This window comes from Scyliorhinus torazame, chromosome 21, assembly GCF_047496885.1.
Source record: "Scyliorhinus torazame isolate Kashiwa2021f chromosome 21, sScyTor2.1, whole genome shotgun sequence".
NCBI classification, from domain to species: Eukaryota; Metazoa; Chordata; class Chondrichthyes; order Carcharhiniformes; family Scyliorhinidae; genus Scyliorhinus; species Scyliorhinus torazame.
Window position 1 is genome coordinate 112,456,443 of NC_092727.1, and position 12,002 is coordinate 112,468,444.

A 12,002-nucleotide genomic window follows, 5' to 3' on the forward strand; every position below is an offset into this window, starting at 1 on the left:
GGAAACCTGGCACACTTATGTTCTTCATCAGATACCCAACCTCATCGCACTCAGAATTCTTCCGACTTGCACAATTTTTCTCCAATTTGTATCATGTAATTATAATTTAACCCTGTAGATATTCATGTGATATCATGAAACAGCTGAAGGCACTGGATACTGCAAAGGCTATGGGCCCTGGCAGCATTCTGGCAATTGTAGACTTGTGCTCGAGAAGTAGCCATGCCCCAGTTCCAGTATGGCTACAACACCGGCATCTACCCGGCAACGTGGAAACTTTTCCAGATGTGTCCTGTTCACAAAAGGCAGGATAAATCCAACCCTTCCAGTTACTGTCCCATCTCCTCTTGATAAGCAACAAAGTGATGGTGACATCGACAGTGCTAGCATGTGGCGGTTACACATCAATAACCTGCTCACTCAAGCACAGTTTGGTTTCCACTAGAGCCACTCAGGTCCTGATCTCCTTACAGCCTTGATCCAAACACGGGGCAGCACGGTAGCACAAGTGGATAGCACTGTGGCTTCACAGAACCAGGGTCCCAGGTTCGATTCCCCGCTGGGTCACTGTCTGTGCGGAGTCTGCACGTTCTCATCGTCTCTGCATGGGTTTCCTCCGGATGCTCCGGTTTCCTCCCACAGTCCAAAGACATGCAGGTTAGGTGGATTGGCCATGAGAAATTGCCCTTAGTGACCAAAAAGGTTAGGAGGGTTATTGGGTTACGGGGATAGGGGGGGGAAGTGAGGGCTGAAGTGGGTCGGTGCAGACTCGATGGGCTGAATAGCCTCCTTCTGCACTGTATGTTCTATGGACAAAGCAGCTGAATTACAGATGTGAGGTGAGAGTGGTTGCCCATGACATCAAGGCAGAGTGTGTTATCATGGAGCCCCAGGAAAACTGAAGACTGTGGAAATTGTGGAGGACAATTTTCCACTGATTGTGGAGTCATAAACCAGCAACTCGCCAAGACCCCTTCAACAACACCTTCCACCCACTATGTCTACCACCTAGAAGGACTAGGGCAGCAGATGCATGGGAACACCATCGCCTGCAAGTAGTCTTTCTTCCAAGCAAGACAACATTCTGATTTGAAATGTTCCTTCACTGTCACTGTGTTCTGTGTGAGTACCTGCACCCGATGGACTGCAGTGGTTCAAGATGGTAGCTCACCGTTATCATCTCGAGGGTGTTCAGGGATGGGTAACAAATGCTGCCCTTGCTCGCATCGTCCATGGAAGAGTAATGAAAAAAAGTAATATTATGGAGATTTTAAAACATTAAGGACAATAATTACTTTTCCCATTAATAGAGGGCAGCTCACCAAACCATTTTGCAGCTTCACTAAAGTAATTTGAGCCAGGCTATTCAACCTTTTTCTTCCAGATACATTACTAAAGTCACCAATGTGATTACAAATAATGCAGTTCAGATACCATTTAATCACATGGAGATCAAACCTATTTCCTGCAGGAGCAATGTTGCAAAAAGGAAATTGGAAGGCAGTACATACAAACAAACATGATTTTAGCCTGTAGGTGCTATAGGCAGCTATTTGCTATTTCAAGGGCTTATTACTTGGTTGGACAGTTGGTTCATGATGCAGAGCGAGGCCAACTGCGCAGGTTCAATCCCCGCACTGGCTGAGGTTATTCATGAAGGCCCTGCCTTCTCAATCTTGCTCCTCGCCCGAGGTGCGGTGATCCGCAGGTTAAACCACCACCAGGTCAGGTCTCCCCTCAAAGGGGAAAGCAGCCTATGGTCATTTGGGACGATGGTGACTTTACTCTTACTCCTCTACAATAACCAAACTTGCCCCCCCCCCCCCCCTCCTCTCTCTCTCTCTCCAGTATTCACAGTTCGTGCCCCAGTTGGCAGCCTTTTGGATGAATGTAGATTTTCCACTCTTCCAATGGTTTCCTTTCATCACAAGGATTCAAAATTAGATGAAACAATTAATGATAAATGGTGGAAAAGATTGGTAATGAACTGCTCAAACCCTTGAAACTGTCCCAGAACATCATAATTTGTTGTCTGACCTCAAGTACTTGTCTGTTGTTGCGAGGTTTTCAGAAATGGGATGGATAGAAATTGATGGCACAAATTGGAGTTTGCATTTGTGTTGAGCGAGAATCCGGCTGATCAAGGACCCTCACATTACCTGCCCTAAATTTATATTGACACCAGTTAGAAATGTCTTAAAACATTTCATGAAATTCCTTTGTCTGATATTTTAAAAAGAGTGCTGAGGAGTTTATTTTAAATGGTGTATTTGCCTTGTTAGAACAGCAGACAGTGTAATTACAGACATGACATTCATGCATCTGTGCTGATATCGCACAGTGAAATTTCAATACACAAAGGGGTAAACCTTCCAGTGATTATTTGAGTGGAAAGATCAGTGCTGTACAGAATGAGAATCCCCTTTGTGCTTGTGAGCTTTACACTAACAGTACATTTGCACAAAAAGGAACACTTTTACAATGATGCTGCAGTAGTAGTGTAAACACAACTCCAAACCAGAACGAGAGCCTGACTGACTGTGTAACATCACCTGAAAGAGGGGGGGTCACATCCCGCACTTTGGAGTCAGTTCAGGCCTTGTTTCACACCCGAGCTACCCTCCAAATTCAGCAGTAATGCAAAGTGACTAGGGCTTCAAACTAATGTTAAACCTGTGGAACGTGAACATATTCCAGATAACCGAGTCAACTTGGCAGTGAAGCTAATTGAAAGATGTGGCAATTTGAATAAAGCAATGTAGATATCTCAGCAAAGTGACAACAGGGAACTAAAACAAAAAATCAAATTGTCAGATTGTTTTGTAATAAATGACTTTGAATTAAAAGGAACAGACTGTACAAATACGAACAAGAGGAATTTAACCCTCCCAAAAGTTCAAACTTGATTAATGCGAAGATCGATTGGCTGCTGCGAGTGAGGACTGAAGAAATGGAATTTCGCCTTTGACTGACCTGCTGTTAAATCGACCCCGAGCCGAGTGCACAACAGAAAGGACACGACTCTCAAACTGAATACCTGCCATTTGAGAGCCATTTCATTCCCATTTGGACTAATTTGGATTGGCAGTGCCTCCAGATTAAGTTGAAGAGAAAGCTTTCAATGTGGAGCAAGTTTTTTGCAATGACAGAAATTCAGGCACTGTGGTAGCTCTGCAGAACTCAAACAATAACAGTTGGGCAATGGAGGAACTTTGAAGTGCACCTTGCTTGTGATCAAGAGAGGGAGGAGGGTGGTTTGACTCATGTGCAGCGCAAGTTCAAGGGAACCGACGTCACAAAGCCATGGCAAGACTCGACTTGTGAGGTTACTGCGATTTTCTGAAATTGATTCTAAAAACCCCAAATTTAATAAAGATACTTTGCCACAGTGACCTGAAGCTGTGCTTGAGGGTTTATCTCCTGTAACATATTTGAGAGTAGATTTCCACAGTAATCCAAAAGGATGCCAACTGAAGCACAAACTGTGAAAGCTGGGGTGGGAGTAGAGGATGAGACTAGTTTGACAAGCGGAAACATTAGGCAGGATTTTCCATTCCCCCCCCCACCCCCCCGGTGGGTGTGCTTTACAGTGGAAGAGATGGCCTGCCATTGGCTAGCAGCAGGATCTTCCAGTCCCGCCAGGGTCAGGGGGTTTTCCCCATTGTTCTCACCCTCCGCCGCCGGGGAACCTATGGCAAGGGGTCACCCTCGGTGAGACTGGAAGATTACAAGCCCCGTCACAGCGGGTGCTAGGCCAGAAAGTGCAGTGAGCCATTCAAATGTCCATTGACTTCAGCAAGACTGGAAAAACCCCATCGGCGGGAGGGGCTGGAAAATCCCTCTCAGAAACCTGTTCATCAGGGGATGGTTTATGATCTCACTTCAGTTACCACAAAATATAATACATAGATACATACATAGACTCTCCCCATTGGGCAAAACCCCTCCATATACCCAGGAAAGCCTTTTACGCTGCTGTTTGAATGGTCCCTATTTAGCGCACATTGAATGGGCAGGTGGAAGGCACAGGTGCCCTCATCTGCAAGCCTTGCTTATTGAAAGGGCTTGCAGTCCCATTCATTTAGCTCCTTTTAAAATGTGCTCCAATTTAACAGAGCAAATCAAACAAGTAGACATGCTGTGTATACACGCTCTGTTTTCCCAGTGCAAGTGCCGACAGGTGACTGTTTTGTAAGCTCATAATGAGTGATTACCATGGAATGTATGTGTAGATGAGTTGTCATGCACCGTGGCTAATCACATTGTGTTAAAGGGGATATTCAAGCATGTGACGAATAATAAATACCTGGGATGCAAATCTAAGTTAGACGTCCTGCATAGATTGGAGGTGGAGAGGGGTTGGTGTGGAAGGCCAATCAGGGTTGGTCCTCCCAGTTACATCTCAGTGGCTACTGTTGGGAAGCTAGACTGTGTGACTAGAAACAGGCTCAACTGCGATGCTCCTGACATCCAACCAGGTTGCCGAATCCCAGTGTTCAGGCTCACACAGGCTCAAGAACTGGTGATGCAAATGGAACCCATATCCCAGCCTAAGTAGCACACCTGGCCACAAGAGGAGAAGGTTTCCAACTCGAATAAGAAAAAGAGGTTTAACGCACTTCTAGTTATTTATTATTAAAAAAAAGAGAAAGTACTGCATATACTCAACTATTTGTTATTTTATTGAAGATGTATTTTGTTTTAATTCAACGATAGCTTTTTGCTATCATGCAGTTTACAGTTAATCATCAGTGTGATGATGCTAAATATGTACTTCTGGTCCAAGGATCAATTGCCCAGAAAACACCTGTACATCGCAGGAACTATTATAGTCTTACAAGAATTATTTAATGGTTCTCCAATTGGTAACACAGATCATACGTGATGTATAAAATAACAGTTATTTATTGTAAATTTGCAAATACTGAAGCAGTGGGAGCTTGACTGACAGCACTCAGTCTAATACCAGACCTCCTTCAGCAATGGCGCTTGCTGTCAGCTCTGTCTCACCATGTGCCCTTGAGGAGAATGACAAGGTGGTTCGATACTCAGCTCAAGTGCATCATGAAATGATCACACAATTTCATCCCAGAGGAGCAAGTCTAGAGAAGACTGTCACAGGAAGCTTAGGTTACATGTAAGGTCACCTTTGATTTTTTTTTTCCCCTTCAGTTACAGTTGTGCTGCAGATGTACCCATGGGCAAATTATAAGAATGTAGCTATTTTAGCCAGGAATTGCCCATAGGCTAACTCTGACAAATAATGCACCGGCCACTTAGAGGTTTGTCTTCAAAGAGGGTCTTTCATAAACGCCAGTTGCTGATGCAAATCCAATCTTTAACCCCAGAAATTTGAAGTGTCTCTCAAAGTGTTGGACGAGGGGGCAAAGTCATCAATCCACAGATCAGCTAAGCTAATTTAGCAATGCAATACATTCATAGGTACTTCAGCAGTCCGAATTGTGACGGTGAGCATTTGTGCCACAACTAGGATTACCTGTTCGACTGACGTCTCCAGAATGGAATGTTTCGCTGCTAATATATATTTTCTTTATAAATTTTGAGTACCCAATTTTTTTTTTCCAATTAAGGGGCAATTTAGCGTGGCCAATCGACCTAAACTGCACACCTTTGGGTTGTGGGGGTGAAACCCATGCAGACACGGAGAGAATGTGCAAACTCCAAACAGCCAGTGACCCGGGGCTGGGATTGAACCTGGGTCCTCAAGGATTTAGACATCAGTGCTAACCACTGCGCCACCATGCTGCCCCCCCCCCTCCCCCTCAGCTGCTAATATTGTTAGCGTGATGCACAGCTACAGAAAACCTACCCCGATTTCTACACATTTGGAAAGAAAACTAATCTAAAAAGAAATGTTTAGTACTTTATTTTTGTAAAGGAGTGCTTCTGGGCCTTTCTTTAGGAAACACCAGGAATTGTGTAGTGTCATTTGACCGTACCTCAGTATCGGCTAGTACAGGAGCAGCTGCAAACCCAACATTACTGGGTGATGGAAGGCACAGTTGCACCAGAGGAAATGTTTAGTTCTTTTTGTAAGTTCTTAATCATTAAGAGGAATGTGAAGTCTCCTAATGAATTATAATGATAAGTATGCAAAAAAGATTTTATTCGAGTCCAGGAAAGTTCAATAGAAATTATGGCGTAATGCTATAATTCTGAAGATAATGAGTTGGGATATTATATTTGCCGTGTTTTTGTTAGAGTCCAATAGAATTTGTTTTAGAAGGCAATACCCAAGCTGACTGTCATACATTTTTACTACACAACACAAAAACTATCACTGCCATCAATCGTTCCCACAGTCCCTGTAGAAATCCAGCTCTGAACACAAACAAACAGCCCACATCTCCCTTAGCAACACAGTTTCACAAACATTCAAACACTTGGTTAGTCTTCCTCTTCATTAGTTCCTTTCCACAAGAAGCCAACACAGCAACAGTCAATCTGCAAGCCTCATAAATAAGCAAAAGCTCTCTGGATTCAGAAATAGCCAGTTTTGAGGCCTAGGTTGAAGGAAAAGCCTTGGATACCGACCTTGGACTAGGCAACAATCCTGTTGCTTCTGTGCCAGTTACTGTACAAAATGCACAATAAATACAAATAATTATAAGTCCGTTCTTCACATTATTGAGCAACTTTTAGCACGGTCCTTTCTGATCTCGGGGTCATCCAGTATCTCTGTCCTCCCGGGCATTTGTGACACCCTCTTTAGTCCTCGCTTGGAATTGCTGCGTTTCAGATTTTTTTGCATCTTATTTACAGAAGCCAGGGTCGTAACGTGAAACACATCACGGACACTGTTCTCAGAAACTTTCGATGAACATTCCACATAGGCCGTTGCTCCTATTTGCCGAGCCACTGTACTGCCCTGCAAAAAAAAAAAATGAGGGGGGGGGGGGGGGGAAAGAATGCCATAATGTCAACCTTCACTCCGTAAAGAAAAGCATGAAATGTGTGCTTCACATTTAATTAACCTTCATCCATTATGTTGTCCAACACAAGTAATTTGAGCACAGCATGAAATGGCATCCAAGCAGTATTAATTCAAGAGCATGTCAAAATAGCTGAAATAAAGCTTAGGTTTGCTATGTTTTAAATGCTGCTTTCGGAATTGGATGACCTTTGTGTTTTTCTTTAAGAGAACAGAAGCTCACTTGTGAGAAACGCATTACGGTGAAAATCTAGGTTAATTCAAGCTTGGTCTTTCCCTCCCAGAGTCCCATCACTCTCGCTTTGCCTTCCCCACCATAAGGAGTGCAGAGGATCCCATTCAACTTTCATACAGGACTGTAATTCCATGCTCTTGGGTGGGGTGAGATAAAGGCTTTCTGTGAGGGTGAGCACCCAATTAAAGGCTCCAAACAGAATCATTGCCTTTTCCGCTCGATTGAGCAAACTTTTTAATGACCGCGTTTCAACTGAACAATTGAAAAGAATGAACGTTTATACATGGGAATTAGTCAGCTTGTCAACCGATTACAGTGCAGTTGTATTTATTCTGCAAATCTTACATAAATTCAAATTATTTCCTGAAGTCTTCAAAAGGAAGTTCATGGCCGTTATGGGAACAGCTATTCCAGTTCGTACGGAGGTGAAAAAGACGGAACATACTTTTAATCCAAGCAATGGGTTTGTGAAAGGCCGGCTGGGGTATAAATAAGGCCAAGCTTTTGTGCAAAGAGATTTGTGCAGAGTGCAACAATATTAGTGTAATTAGCCACCTGTGGACTATCATGCACTTTTGCAGCTGCTGGAGGGAAGAAGATGGAATGCAAAATATCTGCATATTTTGTTAATTGCGAGATGGGATAGAACCAGTTCTTCAGTCAAGTTTATCAGGTGCTTGTTTTTTGACGCCTCACAGGCGCGAAGCAGCGGGAAAAAAAACCCACGCTAATTGAATTGTGAATAGAGACGTCACTGCACAATGTTTGGGATTTTAAAAATAACAAGTTATTAAGATGGAATGTACAGGTGTTACTTCACAGCTACCAGCTGCTGTCTAACACTCAGTGAATCAGCAGTCAACACCAAATCCGAATTGTTAATATTTTACTAAGAGTGCTGACTTTGAAAATCAATCTCCAATAGAGCAGAGTGGGAATAATTGGTTGGCTTTTTCAAAGAGGAGAGATCAGCATGATGGGCTGAATGGCCTATGCTGTAAGATTCTATGATTTATTTTAATTTAAAATACGGTGACGCAGTGGTTAGCTCTGCTGCCTCACGGCGCCGAGGTCCCAGGTTCGATCCTGGCTGTTGGCCACTGTCCGTGTGGAGTTTGCACATTCTCCCCATGTTTGCATGGGTTTGGCCCCCATTGGATTGGTCACGCTAAATTGGCCCTTTTTAAAAAATTAATTTAGAGTATCCAATTAATTTTTTCCAATTAAGGGGCAATTTATCATGTCCAATCCACCTACCCTGCACATCTTTCGGTTGTGGGGGCGAAACCCACGTAAACACGGGGAGAATGTGCAAACTCCACACGGACAGTGACCCAGAGCCGGGATCGAACCTGGGACCTCGACGCCGTAAGGCAGCAGAGCTAACCACTGCGCCACCGTGCTGCCTAAATTGCCCCTTAATTGGAAAAATGAATTGGGCACTCTTAAAAAAAAATTTTTTCAAATAAATAAAATTTGCCAAGGTGATTACAGGAACATAATCCAACCCTGTGATCCAGGTATGTCCCTTACAAAAGTTGGATGTGAAGGAGGTTGAAAGTTAAGGGACTGAATTTAGCTGAAGGCAGGGGTTTGTGAATAGTCCATTCACCAAAATGGCCGGCCTGAGGTGGGGTGGGTGTAGGGCATGGTTGATAGCTTCAATCCTCCAGCATGCAGTTTTATCAGCATGGGCTTAGATTCACAGGGGTTGTGAAGACAGCGAGGGCATTGTGGTTTCTCAGATTATTCATGCAGGGACCTAGCCAGAATACGTGTAGCAGCATTTCGGTTCCAGAAACGCACACACCCTCCCAATGAAAAAGTGACTCCCATGTCCAGGGAACTACAAGGACATTGTAGAGAAAAGAAAAATCACAAGAACCAACTGTGAAATGTCACCATGTTATGGATTAGCCCTCAAGAGTACTCCAGGCCCTTCACAGTTTTCAAAAGGCGCACGCATTTTCTGTCATCCAGCAGCTGCAGTGGGGTGATTTACAACGCATTTCAAATGTTGCAGTGTACAGAACCTACAAGGGCTTCACTGGGCTCGAGCGGACAACCAGGATTCCCATCCACTTGCAGAAGTCAGCAATTAGTAGCTCCGAGTCAGTGGGTGGACTATTTTGGAGTGTCAGGTGTGTGTGTGTGTGTGCGCGATGTGGGGGGGGGGGGGGGGGGGGGGGGCTTCAATAATACCTTTTTTTTTTAAAGTCACCAATTACTTAGAGGTACATCTTATTAAAACAGGTTCCGACATTTCTAACAACTTGCCATTGTGTATCCGCAGTAAGCCATTTTTTTGCTGTCTCTCGAGTTTTCCTATTTAATCACAGTACAGCTCTCTGCAAGAGCAACTCGCTTAGTCCCACACCCCTGCCTTTTCTCCACGGCCCTGCGCATTTTCTCTTTTCAGACAATTAACCAATTATTTATTGAACTCCCAGGCACAGTATTCAAGGCCCTAACCACTTGCTGCAGAAATTTCCACATGTCACTGTTGCTACTTTTGCCAATCACCTTCCATTAACATCCTCTGTCTATAGATCCTCCTGCTAACAGGAATGGTTTCTCCCCGTCTAGCCTGTCCACACCCCACATGATTTTGAGCACCCCTATCAAATCTCCTCCTAATCTTCTCTTCTCCAAGGAAAACACCCCCAGCTTTTCGAATGTACCCACATAGCTGAAGTTACTCATCTTTGGGGCCAATCTACAGGATCGTTTTGGCATACTCTCTTCCCTTCCTAAAGTGTGGGGCGCTGCTTTTCCTGAATGAAACTCACACTAACTTCAGGGTGACAAGTGTTGCCAACATCCCTCAGTCAGCTTTATGTACAGGAAGATCGGGCGGCACAGTAGCACAGTGGTTAGCAGGTTGCTTCACAGTGCCAGGGTCCCAGGTTAGAGTCCCGCTTGGGCCACTGTCTGTGCGGAGTCTGCACATTCTTGTGTCTGCGTGGGTTTCCTCCGGATGCTCCTGTTTCTTCCCACAAGGCCCGAAAGATGTGCGGTTAGGTGAATTGGACATTCTGAATTCTCCTTCAGTGTACCCAAACAGGCGCTAGAATGTGGTGACTAGGAGCTTTTCACAGTACCTTCATTGCAGTGCCAATGGAAGCCTACCTGTGACAACAATAAATATTATTATTATTATTAAGGGGAGAAATAGATGCTCCTGTACCTGTTCGTGTGTAACTGGAATAAGCCTCTGCTTTGAAAGTTCCCTCAGCACATTCAGATCTGTCCTCATATCGATCTTACATCCAACCACCAGCACTTTAGCATTGGGACAGAACTCTTGAGTCTCACTTTGCCACTAGAAAAAGAAGAATCAAAAAGGTTATGTCACACTGGTTGGTGCTGTGATCAAGTAAGCCAATCTCAAATCATCTGCAACCAAAACTATTACAATGCTCCAGATTTTTCATTGGTGACTTTGTTTTAACTGCCCCATCTTCAGAAAGGTTAGAGAGTATCATCTGGTATGCATGCAAGATAGATTGGGGTTGGGCAGCACGGTGTCGCAGTGGTTAACTCTGCTGCCTTGCAGCATTGAGGATCCAGGTTCGATCCTGGCCCCGGGTGACTGTCCATGCGGAGTTTGCACATTCTCCCAGTGTCTGCATGGGTCTCATCCCCACAACCCAAAGATGTGCAGGTTAGGTGGATTGGCCACGCTAAATTGCCCCTTAATTGGAAACATTTTATAAAAATAGATAGATTGGGGTTTACCCTGTTGCAGGAATATACTGTGATGCCTCTTCCGAGCTTTCAGAACATTTGTGTGGGAGCCACATGTTTATGGTCAGTTCGTAAAAGGTCAATCCCAACCTGGCCAAGATCTCCTGATCATATCGGAACTCACGGGTCAAGGACCGTGGGGACTGGGTAAACAATCCGCTCGTTGCAAAAATCGGTATCCAAACATTGCTGGATCAACACATCTGACAGGAGGCATTTCTCTCAGGAGAGAACAAGGACAAGCAGTGATGTTGTAGAACACACTACTACAAGGTGTAGTGAAGTGAATAACATTGGTGCATTTCAGGGAAGGCTCAATCAGCATAATGTTGATCGGGTGAGATGAGGAGGGATAGGAGGAGGTTTCTATGCAGCATAAACACCAGCATAGATGATGCTAATTAGGGGTATAGAGTTTGCAGTTTAATCAGCAACTTTGATTGCTGATTGTATTTGTTTGTAGTCTCAAGATGAGAGTGAATTCACCTGAAGCAATTCCACTGTCTAGTCCAATTAAGGCCTGTTACATAGCCACACTCTTAAAGTGGACTTGCACACAATTCCACTGGTCAGAGCTGGCTGCATGAAATGCACCAGGCTGCTTAACCTTCTAAATAATATCGGAAGGCACAGGAAGCTAGTGGGGTAGGTCAGGTTTTAGCTGTCTGCTTGTGGCCGGCTCTTCACCCCAAGCAGCACCACGCCCCCCCCCCCCCCCCCCCCCCCCCCCCCCAACATATCCTCACCCCCGCATCCCCCAAGTGACCAAGGTTTAAAATCAGTCCTTTCAATGCACGAGGGACTTTGGATCCTTCAAAGTCTAAAAGATTGACAACCGATGTTTGTACAGACTAACAGGACTGGATTTTTAAAGAAAGGGTTGAACAATTGTTTTGTGAAAAACTGCCTAACATTCCGCCTTTTTTGTGGAAAAATCCTGCCATCACCCGGCTGAAGTTAATAAACGACAAAGCAATTGCATCAGATAACACAATGCTATTTTGCCTGGATTGTTTTTGTTTGACATTATAAAAAGGTTCAAAATAAAATGACTCCCCTACCACTTGA

General features: G+C 44.3%; 1 protein-coding gene across 1 annotated transcript in view; it reads right to left on the minus strand.

Moving 5' to 3' along the window:
* Positions 1–4,663: 4,663 nt before the first annotated feature.
* rnd2 (Rho family GTPase 2) overlaps positions 4,664–12,002 on the minus strand; it is a 79,583-nt gene continuing 72,244 nt past the window's right edge. Inside the window, exons 4-5 of the mRNA XM_072487274.1 lie at positions 10,375–10,509; positions 4,664–6,889 (exon numbers count right to left, since the gene is read on the minus strand). Of these exons, the coding sequence (XP_072343375.1) occupies positions 6,641–6,889; positions 10,375–10,509 (384 nt within the window). The 3' untranslated portion in view covers positions 4,664–6,640. The remainder of the gene's footprint in view (positions 6,890–10,374; positions 10,510–12,002) is intronic.